Genomic DNA, 18,043 nt, shown 5'->3' with positions numbered 1-18,043 from the left:
GCTCTCTACAAAACATACGATTCCAATTGCACCACTTAAGCTGGATCAATGAACACGCTTTCTTGTTTGAAAGAAAAACAACAACAAAAAGGCTGTAAATTGAGGGATAGGAAAATGTAACTGAAAAACTAATGTATTCAAAGTTTGATCTGCTGAAGCCTATATTGGATGAACAAAGAAAGGAAGGTGTCTCAAGATGCTTTTGTCCCTTCTTGAGGTTGGATATAAAAACTGATTCAGAAGGCATAGGAAGGACCTGGACTTTGGTTACATCCTGCTGCCAGTTGTTCTGAGTCTCTTCCAAGCCTGTCATGGGAACTGTGAACTGTCGTCCTCTTCCTGTTCACCTGCTCATGTTCTTGAGACAGTGTCAGTGGCTTTATCCTCATAAAATGTACTAGAAAGAGCAGGATGGCAACACTTCCCATGATGTACTGTAGCTGAGTCAGTGTGAAAAGTCTGTATATGCCCTATATAATAGTCACAGGTGTGATCTGTTTGCTGTTTGCAAATCTATTCATGAAAAATCACTGTAGAAGCAGATTAACTGGCCAGTAAAAAGTTTTTACTGCTAGCCTGCATTGCTGTGAAGAGTTAAGCAAACAAAGCCTAACAGCGTATCTTTCTCCTTATTGCTAAGAAAACTCTTAACAGCTTCACTGCCATAGAATAGCAGCCTCTATAGCAGTGTTTATGGTAGAATTCAACTTGTGAGAGTTGCTTAACTTTTTTTCCAAATTTGTCACCTAAACTCTCTTCATCATCTTTTCTGAAGGAAAAAAAAAAAATTAAAAGCAAAAAGGCAGAAATGTCAGTCAAGCACTGAAGAGAACATATAAATTACACCTTAGAAAGTCTCTGATAAATAAACTCATACTAAAATCTACCTACTCAGTCTAGAGCCTAGTCAACCTGGGGCAGGTTATAAAAGGCTGTAATTAGCTGTGGGGGCTAGCCCAACTAGCTAGGAGAGGAAATGGCAACTTCTGCTTTGACGTAACCCCATAAATAAGGGATTTCCCAGAATGAGGGGTCTGCTTCAGCTCAAAAGCAATGATGATCTGAAGATTTCATGAGAGGAGAAGCCTTCTGCTTTGAAAGAGGTGACTTAGTAGGCTGTTAACATTAATCCACTTTATCTTAAGAGGGAAGGACTGGGAGGATAATACCAGTGATGTCTTGTGTTTTTATTGGTTTAGTGTTAAGAAGTTATAGAACTTGAAATGTCTAGGACACTGATAATATCTTGGGAGTTCCTAACAATGGTAGGATGCTATTCCCTGTAATTGCATGCCTCCCATCTTTCCCCTAGCTTGAGAAAACTTTCTTGTCCACCTGGTCTCTACCAGTCCATATCAATCAAACCATCCTCCTTCCCATCTTCCTTATTGCTGAGGCTTCTCTGCTGTTCAGGGCCCTTGTTAAAAGCAAGCTGTCTTACCTTCCTGCTTCTTTCTTTAACCACAACCCCACAGTCCCTTGATGTAAGATTCCAAGTTCACACCTAAAAAGATAAATGCTGTTCAAAACACTGGGTAGCCAGCAAATTCCAATGGATTCTTTCAGCCAAGCTGGACCAGAAAACCTACTGAATATGTCTTCCTTCAGACTGAAAGAAAAGGTATATGATCTTGAATGATGCTGGATATGTTCTGATATTGGCTGACAGCATTAATGTTTGTTGAAGCCTACAATAAAATTCAGACTTGCAAAGTGTCTCAGTCTACTTAGCAATTTACAAGACGAGTCACCACATTTCTAAATATGCAAAGAAAAACAAACAAACCAACCAAAACACAAGTTAGCAAATAGTTATTTCTAATATATGGAAATCAGCCATGGGAGGCCAATTAATATCACAACATGAATAAGAAAATATTAACAGAAGAAAAAACAATAAGGCCTAGATACCATTGAAAAAAAAACAAACCAGTAATCTGCATTTGGTTTTGTCTTTTTTCACTGAAATGTTATAAAAATTAACACAGGCCAAACAACTGATATGAATGTGATATTAACCTTTTCTCTCACTGTAACCACACCACATTAACTTCAGACATATGGACTTTGCAAATGGTATCCAAGCTGTGCATAGTTCTAAGGAAGCTTTTATAAAGCTGAGCAGTTAGACTGGCTATTTACTATCCATCAAGAGAAATAAAGCAGCTCAATTTATAGAAATACTGGTTTACTTTGGGAAAATGTCTCTACTTTACTCTCATAAGCAACATTAGGTTTCTAGGATGGATGACCTAGCAAAATCTGATTTTCTCAACATATCTGGTAGACATCAGATGACAAGCTTCTTAATTTGGCATACATGAAGTTGTAGTACTCAGAACAGCCTTTGACTTTGTCCTAAACATTTCTGCTAACCCACATCACCATCTGCAGAAATCAAGATCACTATAGACACAAATAGAAGCAGGTCAAAATGGGTGAGTTTTATGGCATTAAAAACTAGAAAGAGCTAGGAAAAACACTAAAAATGCACTGTGATTTCTTGGAATGAAATCTACTATCCATCTTTAATAAAGGCACCAAAAATACTTTTAATTTGCTAAATAAGTACAGGGCCAGATTGAGGTTGCCTTAATAACCCCTGGCATCTGTGGGTTCCAGCGGTCGGAATACAGTGAAAATACGCAAAACTGCCTGAAAAAGTTATAGAAAACATTGTCAGGATACTCAGTAGGGTTTATATAGCCCCTCTGCCACAAAGCAGGATAGCTATAGCTGCCTCTCAATCCATTGCTTACAGCTTGTCTGGGTTATGCATTAAATGTGTGGCAAGACCCAAGACTCCTGCAAGGCCCAACATGAGCCAGCTCATGTTGGCAAGCAGAAGTGCTATGTCTGCAGGACACAACTGTGTCTCCACCCTTCACAGTCACCAAGGTCAGCAGCCTATGGTTTTCCGTATGGCATTCTTGTTGCTTGATGCCAAAGACCGCCTTAAATTCATCTTTTACCACCTGTGGGTATGGGGTAGGGTTGGGATTTGAGGTGCTTCTTTTTCTCTTCCCTTGTCAGGCTACTCTTGACAATCAAGAGCTGACTAGGCCCACACATATGAATGCACCTGATGAAGGGAAATGCTTCTGTCACAGAAGATACATTCTGGAAATCTTTTATAGGTATAATCCTCTTAGAAAAAGAGAAATGAGAGATCTTAATTGTCATTAATGTTGTTATTAAAAAACCTTTTCTCAGTGGTCTCTGAATAAGGCTGCCATTCACTCATAATTTTTATTATAAACCTTCCTTTTAGCATCTGATTTAGGTGGAAACTAGAGGACAAGTCATTTTGCCCCTATTTGAATCAGTTACTTCAAGAGTTTGAAGCTCAGTCAAGTTTTGATGAGTTTGAACTGAAATAAAGGGTATTACAGTTAGGGCCTGACTTACCTGGATAATCAGCTACCTGCCCGCATGCCTTTACCCACCAACTTCAGCCTATCATGCCTTTCCTTCAAGAGTTCACAACCATGTTCAGAATAAGAGGTACCTTGCCTAGAACTCTATGAACTATTCTTGAACATCCTAAGCTAGGGAATTAACTATGACAAATTTCAAATCACATCCAGCATATCCCTCATCCTATCTGATTTCATCTGGTTTATACTGCAGTTATTGAAACACATACTGAAACACAGCAGACTGCAGTGAAATAAAACAGCATTTTAAGTTTTATATTTTAACATTTCATACCTTGTCAGTATGATGCTGACCTAATCCACCTACTTTTTGGCTGGACAGATCTTCTGTAATAAAAATGCATATAATCCTTAGAATGACAATCCAGTTTAAAAGACTTCTTCTTTTCTTTTGTAAATTGAGACCAATCCTTGCTAAGTTGTATTAGTTAAAAAAATTTTCTTTGTGCTATAGAAACTAAAACCACATTGACCTTGAGTGTAATCAATTTAAATGCAAAACTGCATTTCTAGATATAGCAGTTGTTTCTCCTGATACATTCCTGATAGATAGCCTTAAATAGCTATTGGCTCCCTAGTTCTTTAACCTTGCAATTTTAAAGATACATATTATAAATTGTTTGGATCTGAAAAAAACCTTAACTTGCATGCACAACAATTTCAGTGATTTAAGTGTCATGTGAAGAACTGCACCTGTAAATGGCCAGTCCTGTTCATTCGCAGCTTACTTATTTATTATTTAAATTAGTCACGCACTTGTATTTTAAAATTGTTCCAGCAGTTGCTCTGAAGCCATTAAAAAGCAGGTCCTTTTACTTCTATGCTCCATGCGAGCAATCAAAGATGTATTAGGGAAAATCTACAAACAATTCTGCCTGTTAGTTACTCTGGACTTAAATTTTGAAGCACCGAGCTGTCCGAAGCTAGTGATTCAGCTGAGATGAAAAGCTTATAGGGCTGAAAAAAACCCAAGCCAACAGAGACTACCTGATGGGATATTTATTTATTATGAACTTGTTCAAAACAATTCTTAAGAAGATTGTTTCTATTAAAATGTGTTCTGATATTCGCTTTCCCAATTTCCCACCATTTTCCATTTAAGGGTTTTAAAACATTGTGCAACTACTAATGTAGTAAGTCCATGGTATCTCTGAAGAAGAAATTACTCCCCTGTGGTTCACCACTGATTCACCACTGCTTGCATTAGTGGCAGGTTTCATCTTGATCCATTTTTTTCTGGGAGTAGAGGTCGCTCATGTGTACAACCTGTTTATAAGCTTATGTCAAGAGACTGATATAAAGGAGACACAAACAATCTTAACAGACTAAAGAATAAAAAACAAATTTAATGTGCAACAAAGACACAATGAGGCACAGAAAAAAACCAAAACATTAGAATAGAAAAAAAGTACAACTTTGGTATTAAAATACTAATGTTCCCAAAATTCAGATGCATATGGAGATACCAGTATATACAGCATATATATACCAGTATATATATCTCTCTCACAATAGACATAATCTTTTGAATTGAAATGAAGGTATTTTGGTATTGTACTTTGTGTTTGGGGGGGGGGGGGGGTAGTAGTATAAATGTTAGATTCACCCATGCCATAAAATGAAATCTGTATTTCAGCTATCATTATGGTGAATATAGACTTACCAGGAGATTTATGCTGAACACATATTTCTCACACGGAGGGACTGACCAGTAGGAAGGGGAGTGAGTAGAGGACTGAAGAATTAGTGAAGGGTGTATCAGTTTTCTCATAGCACTGTGTGGCTGAGCTTTTTTGCAAAAGCTCCACACTACATGATGACCAGGAAAGCTGTACAGTTCCACTTGATTACTGCTGCAACTCCATCCAGCCTAAATGTGGCTTTGATACAACACTAACATTACAGGAAAACAAGCCCAAGAAATTTCAGCTGCTACAGCCTGTTTATCAGGATGCTTTTCTTCCTCCCACAGTTGTATTTAGCAGTATTTACTAACCTGTTTCTAGGGGAACTTAAGAGCTGGATTTCACTTCAGTAGCTGAATCTTCTTACTCCTAAGCTATTTGTATCAGCAGACCCCTTAATAAATCAAGACACAGCAAGAAGCAGGGGTAGAGTGAATTTCTCTGTAAATACCCTTCACTACTTCTTGCTGGGGAAGGCAGGGATATTCACCTTCACTGTAAAGTCATCAGACACCAGATTTGCTGATTTCCAAGGAGTACATCATTGTCCCTACGAACTCTTCTCAGGTTTGTGGCAGGAGCATTCACTACCTTTCCTATTGAATTCATGCCACTGTGCATTGAAGTATTTAGATTCCTGGGGCCAGAAAAGGGAAACACAAGCAAATGCACAAGCAACTCATGATTTGTACCTAAAGCACAAGGCATAAGGAGACAAGAACCCTAAATTTTGGTCCCTGTTCCATATTTCCATATTTTGCTCCCTTCAACGCAGCTATCACTGGGTAAACAGTGTATGAAGCAGGCCTCTAATCCTGTTCACAGCTGAAGTCTCTCTCATTTGGCAGTCAGCTCAAAAGTTTGCTCTCTTTTTCTCAGGGCCCTACCACATTCTTATCTAAGCTGTCTGTAGCTTTCCACTTCATCTGTTTTTGTACTGCTTCTAGCACTTCTTTGTTCGTTCCCACACAAGCAAACAGGCAGAGTAGGTCCAATGAATTCTTTGTGCGTTGAGTATACTGCACATCAGTACAGTACATGACGGTAGGTCTGGCATGTCTGGGAAGTATTGAACCGCCTGTGCATGCAATCCAACATGTCTGGGATTTCCATGCTGGCTATGTTCACAAGTCCTGGAAAAATACCCACATATTTTTCATAGACCAGTTCATTTTTCCACATGATGGGATTAATACACTGTAATTGTAATTGGTTCACTTTTCATCTTTTGATAAACTAAGCTGATTGAAGTCCCTGATCATGTATTGTATTGTATTGTATTGCGCAGCATCCTCTCTAGCACTGAAATCACTTTTGTAATTCCTCTCTGCACAATCTCAGGTTTGTGAACAGCGTTTTAAAAATCCAGCCGAAGGAACTGTATGCCTCATGCAAAAAGCAGTCTCAGCAACGCTATACACAGATGGTAAAACCCCTTCATGCGCCTCGTCAGTAAGACATGACCAAAAGGCTGTGTTTCCAGTTCGTAGGAAAAAGTCTGTTTTTACAAACTGCTCTCATACAAATCACAGTGGGTTTTTTTGGTGGAAACTTCTCGTGAATCAAAAGTACTCTGAACCCTGCAGGTGCTTCGGCAAACTGACAGGGGAGGGTTGAGGCTGAGGGAAGAACCTGCATTTATCGGGAAACAGCAAAAAATTTGCTTGGCGTTTTGCTACACCTAGAGCATTGCCCATTTGCCATACACAGTATTCAGAACTTGTGCGCTTGTGTAATACGACCTTCAGGGTGCTTTCCTGACTGCTTTCTGAAACACAGGAACACACAATGTTTTTGGTTGTCCTCAAACATGTGCATTGGGTTTGTTTATACCAAAGCATGGTGCTTTTAATGAGATCAGCTGTTCATTTACTTTCCAAATCTATTAAAAAACGTAGCACAGTATCAGCTCAAATATCGATGCTCAGTAGATAGCGGCTCTTCATTGTCCATTTCTTGGGATAATCAGCCAAATGGCCCCAATCCACTTAACATATGCTGTACTGATAGCATTTTACCACAGTAATGATATTTCACTGAAAAATACGCCTTGCAAGCTACTGGGGCTAATGAAAACATCTGTAGCTCTTGAAAAATAATCCCCTACAATTTATTTTAAGTTCTGAATGGACCAGAATATAGTCAGCTAGTCTGATAAAAATAACATTATATTTAATAACAAATATGGGAAATGCTTTCTTTTAGACAAATATGGAAATGCTGCTTTTCAGCTCTACTGTTTCCATTAGGAATGTGCCTATTCTAGTAACAGGGAACCTTTGCTACCAGTAGAAGTTTAGGCTGGAGTGAACAACGGTGAATTACACTGCCTGTAAAACACGCCAAAAAGGTATGCGGCTGCTGACACGAGATTCTCCTGGTAGCAGCTTGTCTTTTGCTGTGCCAATGGGGTTTGCCGTCCCGTACACCTCTTTCCTTGACACGAGAACAGGCTTTCTGCTGAACCAGATGAGCGTATGGGACTGGAGAATCAGTAGAAATACCTTGGCACTCTCTGCAATAGCCTGTATTAAGTTTTCCCCACCGCTGGCGCCAGTGTGCGCAACCCAAGCCTTGCCCAGCTCAGCACCGCACAGCTGACATGACCCCATCGGCTGAGTAAAGGGCTTTGCGCTCTCAGTCGCACAGCTCCGAGCGTTTCGGGCAGAAGCTGATCGGGGAGCAGCGGATCCTGCTGAATGCAATGACCTCCTGTTCCCCTGCCGGGTCTTCGCCCGGGCGATGCTGCTTGTGGTTACCGACAACCCAGCAGCTGTCCTTCGGCAATATCGCTCATTGTTTTCCCTGGATCGCTCCCGTGCCTCAGCCCGGGGCACGCAGCTCCCGAGGCGCAGCGTCCGAGGCGCCGCTGCCTCTCGGCCCTCCAGGGCCAGCGCCAGGATTCGGCCCCCGCCGCCCGGCGCAGCGCCGCCGCCACCGCACCTCCGTCCGCAGTCGCCTTTCCAAGGCCGCGCCGCACCAGCACACTGGGCACAGGCAGGGCCGCGGCTGCCCGCCCCGCTCCCCTTCTGCGGCACGCCGGCCGGCTCTGCGCAGCGACGGCAGCAGTGGGCGCCTCCTGCCCTTACGCGGGCCGGCCCGGAGGCGGTTTCGGGTGCCGAGGTCCGCGGGCCGCCCGCGGCACCTCCGGTTGTTTACGAGCCGTCGGCGGGGGAGCCCGGGACAGCGCTCCGCCGCCGCTGCCGGCAGAGCGGGGCAGCACCCCTCCGCCTGCCGCCGCGGAACGAGCTAGCCATGGCTCCGCACCCGCAGAGCACCCGGGCCTAGCCGCTGAGACCGGACGGGGCGGGGAGCGGACGCCTCTCCGCCTCCGAGGAGCAGGGGCTGAAAGGGCGTTGAGCCGCTCTCCGTCCCGGATCCCCGCGTCCCTCTGCGGGGCAGGCTAAGGAGGGGAAAGCTCGCCGCCGTGGCCGAGAACGTGAGGCCTCTTGCGCGACTTTCCCTGCCGTCGCCCTGCCGTGGCTGCGCCCTTCGCGGGGCCCCGTCCCTCCCCGCCCGCAGTGTCCCACAGGCAAAAATGTGCCCTTTTCCGCCACCGGCACATCCCGGAGGTCTGCCGCCGCCGCCTCACTCCGCTTCTCGCTCAGAGCCGAGGGGGAGGGGAGAAGAAAGGAGGAGAGGAGAGGAGAGCGAGAGGAGAGGGGCGGGACGGAGAGAACAGAGGCGGCGACCGCCGTGGGGCCCAGGCTGCTCTTCGCCTCCGCCGTCTCTCTCCTAAGCCCCAGGACCCACAGCTGCGGCGAAGGGGGGTGTGCAGGACGGGCGGGAGGAGGAGGGGCGGGGCCATCCTGAGAGGCACCCAATGAGAAGGCGCAAATAGGCAGCCGGGGCGGGGCTAAGACGATCACCGCCCAATGAGGGGAGGGCGCACTGGGAGCGGGGCGGGTCGTAAGCCGGAGGCGAGTCGGGACTTGGGCAGAGCGCGGGGGAGAGCAGTCGCTGTCGCTCTCTCAGGCGGTGGTCTCTCGTTGCCGTTCGTGGAGGTGGGAGTTGGCGGGTGAGGCTCGGAGGGACTGACGGTGCCACTTTCCGAAGGGGGCAGCGGGTGGAACTGCCGTTACCGCCGCCCGGAGGAGAAGTTGGGCTGAAACGCCCGCCGCCGAGAGAGGAAACTTTCCTCGGGGGGCCGGAGGTGGGGGCAGCGGGAAGGAGCCGCGGCACGGTCGGGTACGCCGCCTGGCGAGGGGGCTCCCGAGAGGCTCCCCCCAGCCCAGGCCGGGCTGCGGCGGCCGGGATGTACCTGGCAGCGGTCTCGGCGGGGAGGAGACGCCTGGGCGGAGACGGCGGCTGGCACCTGGCGGCAGCAGGGTGGCTGGTGCTGCTGGCCGTGTTGCTGGGCGAGTCGGGGACGCGGGCTTTGGTCTGCTTGCCCTGCGATGAGTCGAAATGCGAAGAACCGAAGAGCTGCCCCGGTAGTATCGTGCTGGGGATCTGCGGTTGCTGTTTCATGTGCGCTCGGCAACGGAACGAGAGCTGCGGCGGAGTCTACGGGCTTCACGGAGCTTGCGACCGAGGGCTGCGCTGTGTTATCCGGCCGCCGCTCAACGGGGACTCCATCACAGAGTACGAAGTTGGGGTCTGCGAAGGTGAGAGGCGGCGGGGCATCATTCATCTCGCCATCCATCCCTTGAGGCGGGGGTATCCGCTGGGCGGTGGGGTGGGAAGGATGCGCCTTCTCATCCCACCGGCCGCCTGTCCCATCTGTGAGCATGTGTTTAACCCTTCCTGCGTGAAAGACAACCGTAAAAGTTTTGACCCTTAATTTTCTTAGCCTAAACTTCCAAGCTCTTCCACTTCTCAATTTCCATAGCAGTCCACTGCTCAGCTAATAGCGTAGACCAGCTAAAATTCCTCGACGAGGGACTTGGAAAAGGTATGGCAGATGTACATCGGCTGAGGTCAGTCGTACACACATGATGCCTGTTCCGGATTGCCTCCTCTGTAAGAAAACACAAAGGCTGATCGTCTGTTACAAAGTTTTCCTTCCTGTTCCTGTCACTTAGTGTCTCCCTGCCTGTCCTACTCGGTATAGGGTGATAAGGGATGGCCTTTTCTTTTTTTCTCTTCTGGAGCATCAAAGGGGAAGGGAGAAATCCCCGTGGCAGAACTCTCAGATTCACTTCTGTGTCCTGCTGGCCGCTTGTGAGGTGATGAATTGGTATGAAATGCAAGAGGAGTTAACCTCCCACCCTTCCAAATTTTGTATGTATCAGAGTCCTTGAGGCTTATTTTTCAGGTATTATAATTTAATGGGAGGCCAGAAGCAAATCTCTTTTTGTCTGGTACCTCCAGCTCCCTTTTCCCCCAAGTTAAGGGAAAACATGGCGCTGTAAAGAGATCACAAATAACTAGTGGTTTGGGATATGTATAAATGTATGTGAGACTCGGGAGCAGGAGCTTCGACAATTCTGGAAGGGGAGAGGGAAGCGATCCGGTCTCGACGGGTAGAGGGCGGTAGAAAGTCCAGAGAGCTGGTGAGGCAGCATCTGTCCGAAGAAACTTGCGTTTGAAATGATGTACTGTTTTGAGAGAGCTAAACCGGGTCGGTTTTAGTGAGCAGCTGACCTCGGTCCCGGCGCTCATTATTAGTTTAAAACTCCGTTTGCGTCCCTAACAAATAAGTTGCAAACCACAGTGGAGCAGGGCAGTGTGTCTGCCCTAACAAAATGTACAAAGGCCATCATCCCCTGCTGTTGTTGCTCGGGTAGGGCAAGCTCTTAAAAGCTCTGTAGTTAAACTATTTTAAATGACCTGAAACTACTCTGAAGGCCTTGGTTGAGACCATGTTGCTGAATATGTGCGCTGCTGTAGTCTTTCTCCTATTAATATTTTGAATATGTATTGGAAAAGTTTTCTTAACTAGAAAAGTACAAGCAGAAAGGGAACAGGTACTTCAAAAACCTGTCTGGGTTTGGGTGAGTTTCTCTTTTTGCGTGTTTTCAAGTAAAAGGTTGGCTTAGAGTCTCCCCCTTGCTTAAAGGAACTAAAAGCGTGCAGTCATTAAATGCCTTAATATTCCAACTTCCTTACCGTATCACAGTACGGACATCTCTGGCAGTTTAGGAGTATTTCATTCCTTTGAAGTGATGCAGTCTGTATGTTGCTGTAGTTCAACTCGTAGCATGTCCCATCTACTGTTGAAAATAGTATGAAGCATTTGTTGTCAAGATTGCATTTCAATTAGCGTTGTAGTTTAGGAACTAGTTCCAGCTGTCCCTATAGGAATAGTCATGGAGATAAGTTATCTATTTAACTCTAATTCTTGTAAAGGAAAAGCAACTGTGCTGAGCTGTCAGCCTAATAAAATAGCCCTTGAATACCTGTTACTTGAATTGTCAGGAAGCTGCCTCGCTCTAAGCAACAGAAGTAATGTGGTGTTGTTCATGGTGTGTGTTGTGTACAGGAGGTGGCAGCAAGGGTTAAAAAGGGCTTAATGTACTACCTCCAGTCACTAGAATAAGGTTGATTAACTCTATATTTTTCTTAATCACAGTGACCTAAACAGTTATGCCACTTACAAGCACACGTGCAATAGGCTAGGCTGATGATGTCTGATGTGTGAGTAGCACTAAGCCGTGCCTTTATCCATTAATGAAATAACTGCTCCTTTTCTTTTTTTTTTTTTTTTTTATTCTGTCTGTTGGGAGTGCAAACCCTTTCCTATCACAGTTCAGGGAGGAGGGAATGGAAGTGATTTACAGCACTGTGTGAATAGAAAATGATGTTTTTACTTGCTTTCCTGTCTCTATCCTTTTCTTTCACTGCAATTTTTTACACTGAAATGACCCCTACTGGCTACAGTGATAAGCATATATTTTTATAATTATTGAAGCTCCAGCAGTGTCTTATTTCAGAGTATCAACACATCCTAAGCTACAGAAAACTTTCAGAGCTGGAGTTGCAGCAGGTAAAAGTACTTGTCTGCTAAATTAATTTTACTATTTAACACATGGCGAAGTGAGCTCTGTAGCATCTGATAGAGAAGTCTCTGTGGCATCTGTTGCTGGTAGCATCTCTCTGGAACTAGAAAAGGAATCATCTTTGTTGTATCAGTGTCTATTAGTGAAATCTGTTGTTGATTCTGGGTTCTTTCCTTTATGCTTCTAAAATCTGAAGGAAGTCCTTATTCATATTGCTTCCTTAACTGTTCACAACTTTGTCATTCTAAGGCTCCATCTGTGCCATCATCCTGAAGTATGTAAATACCCTTCCTGAACCTAGCTGTGTTTTTTGTAATGAACAGTTCTGAGGTTGGCTTTTCCCAGCACAGGTGGGTGCCCTTCCTGAAGGGCAATCTTGAGAGACTGCACACCTCCAGCCTCTCTTGGCTTTACAGGGATGATGCTGGGTTGAGTTGATGAGGTGTTGAGAGCCTACAGCCCCTTCCAAACACCTAGTGTTGAGAAATTTTGAGCTCAAAGCAGGAACTACCCTTGGTCTCTGCCTTTGAAGATAGACCTAGAGCCACCCCCTGATTAGACTGGAGATCTCCAGAAGCACCTTCGCCTCAGCTTCTTTGCAGCAGTCCTGCTGGGCAGGGCTTCTGCTTTCTTGGGGATCCAGAAGTCTTGGAAAAGCTCTGCCAAAGAAGTTCAGTTACTCTCTGAAGGCATATCTTCTGATGGCTCTCATCTGTTTCAAGACTTCCCCAATTTCTGGTGCTATTAGATGAAGAGGCCTTGATTGCTTTGCTAAACTCTTCTAAGGCATAACAGTGGTATATAAAATAACCCTGAAAAGGAGCTGAAATTGTTTTTAGCTGCGTAACAAATGTAAGTTTGCAATGTATTTGGAATGCATAGTTAACAGAAGTGCTAGTCTTAGAGTGTTCTTGGGTTCCTTTTAGAATACACTTCCATATGAATAGAATGGCTTTTAGGTAGTAATTGAAAGAAGGTATTTCTGCTCCAGTAGCTTACCATGTAGCACTTTGGTTTACTTTTGGTAGGGTTTTTGTTTGTTTGTTTTTGTTTTGTTTTTTTCTTTGTTGGGGGGGGGGGTAGGGGGAAGACAGGAGAGAGGAATACAGTATTTTTGTGTACTGTAGGTAATTTAAGGCTTGCCTTGAATACCTGAGGCTTGTGAGCTGAATGTGTAGCTTCTGAATAGGGATTCCCTTGGGACTAGCAGAAAGATACTGTAGCAGATTTTAGGCAAGTAGCAGGAAGTGTGCAGGTTAATCATCTAGGATGATAGTAGAAGCTTGCCCTAATATGCAGGTAGTCCTGGTCTCTGAAAGCTTGGAGCGTTACTGTCTGACTCCTTGCTGGGGCAAGTGGGAGAGCTTGGGTATTGTTTCCTCCCTGCTTCAAAAATAGTCTGGACTAATATTCCTCCCCTTGAAACATATAAAGGAGTATGATATATGTAAGGACACTGTGTATTCTATGTAAACAAAGTGCTGTGAAACTGTAGCTGTGGGAAGAAATTAAACTTTGAAAACCTAACTTTTTAAAAAAAAACCCACCCCGAATTCCCAAGCATTTGCAGGAGGGGAGCTAACTTGCTTTTGTTGGTTGTTTGTTCAGGCGTTGGTTTACGTGTATACTAGTGGAATTATCCTTTGGTTTTCTGAAGAACAGCTTGCTTACAGACTTGCTACTTTTTTTACCACAAGTAGTGCTGCTGCTTGTGACTTTTGTAGCCAGTACCCTTAGGAGAACCTTGTCTTCAGTTCTTCTCAGTCCAGTACTCTGTTGTCTAATGGGTCAGTGAACTCAAAGCCTAGAACTTAATGCTTCGTGTCCAGACAGACTTCTGTACAACATACTTGGCTTCTTGCCTGTGATGCAGTGCAGAACCCTAAAGATTAGGTAGCATTTCGCTTTGAATATGAGCTACTGAAGTTCAAGTAGTTTAGAAGTTGCATGTGGGTAACCTGGTGGTTTATATCTGTTTGACTGGAATGGTGTTGTCCAGATTTAACAACTTTATGTTTGGGGATTTTTTTTATTTATTGTATAGTGAATGGCTGGAAACACATCCAAATAGTCCTGATGTCCATGTGTGTATGGAGAACTTCCTCCACAAACATCAAGATAGAGCTGGTGGTCTAGTTGGGGACTTAATCAGTATTAAGTGGTGCACCAGTTATTGAGTGGGGGTGAAGGAAAAAATTCATGGTGTCAAAAAAAGTAAAGTCTCAAAAATTACTGAACTTGTGAAACTGGAATGAGAAAAAATTCTTCGGCGAATATTCAGCTTCTGATATGATAGTCTTTATTTAACAGTTCATTTACCCCTACCCCTAGAAAATGCTTACTAGGCACATGCTGAGTTCTTATGTACAGGCTGAATAATCTGTAAGTTATTTCTACTCTATTTTGTGTCAATGCTGAAATCTCCACAGCAGTAAGAACATGCAGCTTTTGAGTGTGGCATGGAATTTGAATTGAATCAGGTGTTTATTTGACTTGGAAATGATTTCCTCTCTGTTTCTGAGCATCATGTTTCATTTTAGAAATTGCTGGGTTCCAATATTTCCAGAAAAATGAAATGGAAAAGTCCAACAGAAAAGAGGAGGGCTGTTGGAGGGGTTTTGCTGTTGTGGATCAGCACAGTTAGTTTAAAACCAGAAATCTCACTGTGGGTAGGCCTAATGACTAAATCTTTTCATTTCTGTTAAGAGGAATATTCTTATTTTTATTTTTTAAAACCATTTAATCTCACATGTTCACAGTTGTGATTTTTTTCTTGTAGAAAACAGTTATTTCATCAGGTTCCCCAAAATCATGCTACTTACAAAAAAATTAACTGCCTTCAAACTTGTCATACAGTAATTTCTGCACCCCTAGGCATGTTTGCTGGTTTAAGTACCCTCTAGCTGACTGAAGAATACTTGCATAGTACTTAGTCAACCAAAATGTCATTTCTCTGACAGGTGTATTATGCAATAATTAATCCATTGATATGGTTCAAAAATGCCTTGCTTTTCCTCTCTTTCTTTTGCATCTCTTCCGCAAGGGTTGTTGATCTCAACGAGTAAAGTTTACAGCATCTTGCAGACAGGACCAAATGTTTCTCTGTTTGGATGGATTAAATATTTTGTAGAAGTGACCTATTAAATGTCTCTTGTGACTTGTAAACGGCTTTCATTCGAGAATGCATTTAATCCACAGTGAATTCAGGGTTTTGACAAAGAAAGACTTCAAGTGACACAAGTTGTGTAGTCTGACCATGCTATGTTTTAACTCTGCCTTTTGGTATGCAAGTATGCCATTTGGAAAATGACAAATACTTAAAAAATACTTAAAGCTTATGTATATGGAGAAAATTCCGAGTATAAAATAAGATGGGAAGATAACCTTGTGTAAAGGCTATCTTCCCATATACAAAGTTACCTGGGTTAAATTCCACATAAGCATATGGATTAAAAGATGGTCCCTGAGGGAGCTTTAGTCTAAACAGACTAGTTTGGCCATGTCTGGGGGAAATAATCCCTTTACGAGTATACTGAGATGGATGGAAGCAGTTCACACCTTTACCAGAGGCAATATTCAGACCCCAGCAGCTTTCATTGGGCATACTGGGTACTTCAGAATCTGCTGATCATGTTAACACCTTGTGGGTCATGAGTCTTTCAATAAGAAAGCAAACAGGAGAATATAGGGTTGTGGATAAGAGGAAAAGCACTAGCTGACAGGCATGCACCCATTCCCATGTTCGTACTCATTTCCAGAATTTTAAGCCTTAAATAGCCACTCACCTTGATACTGATAGGTTTCAGATATTGGGGTCTTTTATTATGTAGTGAAAAATTTAGCAAGTGTAAAGTTTCTCAGTCTGAGAGAGCCTATTCTGTTGGATGACTTACCCATGCTTTGCTACAGCCAATGTTCTGTGTTCAGGATTTTGTTCAGGAAGGCTGGATGTGTGCATGTCAGGTGTTTCTTCTAATCACTGATGGGCTGTTGATAAAAAGGTAAGGCCATACTGATAATGGTCTTACATGTGCTAATGTAAGATATGCTGCTTTGACAATAGAAAAAGTCAACTTGACGTCTGTCTTTAAGTTAGGCCTAAGAAAAAGGAAAAAGAGAATCTGGGTTACATAGAGGTTTTCCTGTAGTCTCTGTGACTAAGAAATTAGGTGTAATTCCTCTGAAACATCCTGTAATTATGGTGCTCAGTGATGTTGCATTAATGACTGGGGGGATAAAGTGGCAAAAGGTTTAGGATATTGAGTTTCTTCTAATAGTGTGGATTGTGTTTGCTATAGGTTGCTTTCTTCAAGCCCTGTTCCAGAACTTGTCTTAGCCAAAATTTTTCCTGCTTCTGTCAGCTTTGCCTCTGCTGAGCAGCTTGTGCAGTCTCTTGGTCAGCTACTTGTTTGCAGCGAAGCTGGTATATGCTGCTCTGTGTGTGTGTGTGTGTGCGTGCGTGCGTGTGCAGAGGGCAACTTGGTGAAAAAACCCAAAAAGTGGCATTTTAGCCCCCTTTGGAAAGTGGGTACAAAGGTTTTGCCTTTCTCCAAGGCTTCAATAATTATTCTTTTAAAGAGTTTTCTGGAGCTAGAGGAAAAATCTGCTAGGACAGCTGAAAGGGTGCTGTCCATGCTCATTCTAATCAGGGGAGTACTGGCAGAGGCTCTGTCTGAGCAATTAAATCCCATGAAGCTCTAGTATTTTCAGTCAACTATTTACAAACAAGATGGGGTTCTGGTCATAAGATTAAAATAACTTACTTGTAAGTCTTTTTCAGGTGCTTAAATGTCTAGGAGTCAGACTTCAAAACTAACTGGTTATTTCAGACAGTCTTTGGGGCAGAAGGCTGTTGGAAATATCATTTGGTCTTGTTGGGGGGAGCCCTAATAGTGAAAGTCATAGAATTAACTACCTTGGAAAAGACTGTTAAGATCATCAAGTCCAACTGTTAATAGTGAAAGTCATAAACAATAAAAGCCAAATGAAACACACTCCACCCCCCCAAAAAAAAAAAAACCAAACACCCACAACCAAACAAAACCCAAAGCAACAAATAATGAACCCCAAACCAAACAAACAAAACAAATTAAAAAAAAATAAAAGGGGGGGGGGTACCTGGAGAACTGAAATACTGCAGAGAGCAGGAACAGGGGATAACTTTAATAGTTGTCCATGTTGCATGCTTCACGTAACACTTCCATTTATCTCATTGCTTCTGTTGAGTTTCTGATAATTGGGGAGAAAGCTGGTTTGTTTAAATACTGTCTGCGTTCCTTAATGTGAAATAACTGCCTCAAGACACATGCACAGCTGCTGCAGTGAAAATTTTTCTTGCTGTATTAGGGATTTGATCACCTGAGATTCAAGCTCTAGCTTGAATAAGGCAAAGCAGGCAGTCAAATTTGAGATGAGCCTTGCCGTGTGTGGTGCTCCTCAGGTATCTAAGTGTTGTGGTACAGTTTTGCTTTCAAGCTTTGACTAGAAACTCTTATCAGGAGACTGCAGAGCTGTTTTGTACTGACATGCATTCCAAGTGAAGGTTCAGTCTTGAAAAGCAGACCCTTCTAAAAGGTGGTAAAGCCACATTCCTCTAAAACTCTCGGCTGTGTGTCTTACCATAAAAGCTTCTGCCAGCTCTGGTCCCTGACTCATGACTTCACTAAAGGAGTAAGTTGTGAGAGGGGAGATGATTGCAGCCAGTACATGAGCTCAAGCTAGCTTCATGGCTAGCCTTCCCTTCTTCTGCTTTTCAAGGTCTGGGGCTGGGTTTCAAGCATTCTTTAGTGGTGATTACTCATTTCTATTGTTCAGCTTCTCCAAAACATGCGTTTCCTTTCCATCGTTCTTTTTTCCTGTTCAAAGAGAAGCCAAAGCCTACTGGCAAGAAATATTTCCTTTTTTTATTTTAGAAAGTCTGTAGAATACTCTGTCTCATACCATCTTAATGAATAGCACTGATCTGAAAATGCTGTTGAGT

The 18,043-nt window shown here is 43.6% G+C and overlaps 1 protein-coding gene across 2 annotated transcripts in view; it reads left to right on the top strand.

Annotated features, from left to right (window-relative positions):
- The first annotated feature begins 9,040 nt into the window (after positions 1–9,040).
- CRIM1 (cysteine rich transmembrane BMP regulator 1) overlaps positions 9,041–18,043 on the top strand; it is a 212,441-nt gene continuing 203,438 nt past the window's right edge. For both annotated transcript variants that reach the window (XM_065680092.1, XM_065680091.1), the window contains exon 1: positions 9,041–9,729. In XM_065680092.1, coding sequence (XP_065536164.1) covers positions 9,378–9,729 — 352 coding nt within the window. In that variant the 5' untranslated portion in view covers positions 9,041–9,377. The remainder of the gene's footprint in view (positions 9,730–18,043) is intronic.

The sequence above is a fragment of the Lathamus discolor genome, chromosome 5, assembly GCF_037157495.1.
Source record: "Lathamus discolor isolate bLatDis1 chromosome 5, bLatDis1.hap1, whole genome shotgun sequence".
Taxonomy (NCBI): Eukaryota; Metazoa; Chordata; class Aves; order Psittaciformes; family Psittacidae; genus Lathamus; species Lathamus discolor.
The sequence above is the reverse complement of the archived record's forward strand: the minus strand, read 5'-3'. Positions and strand labels throughout refer to the sequence as shown.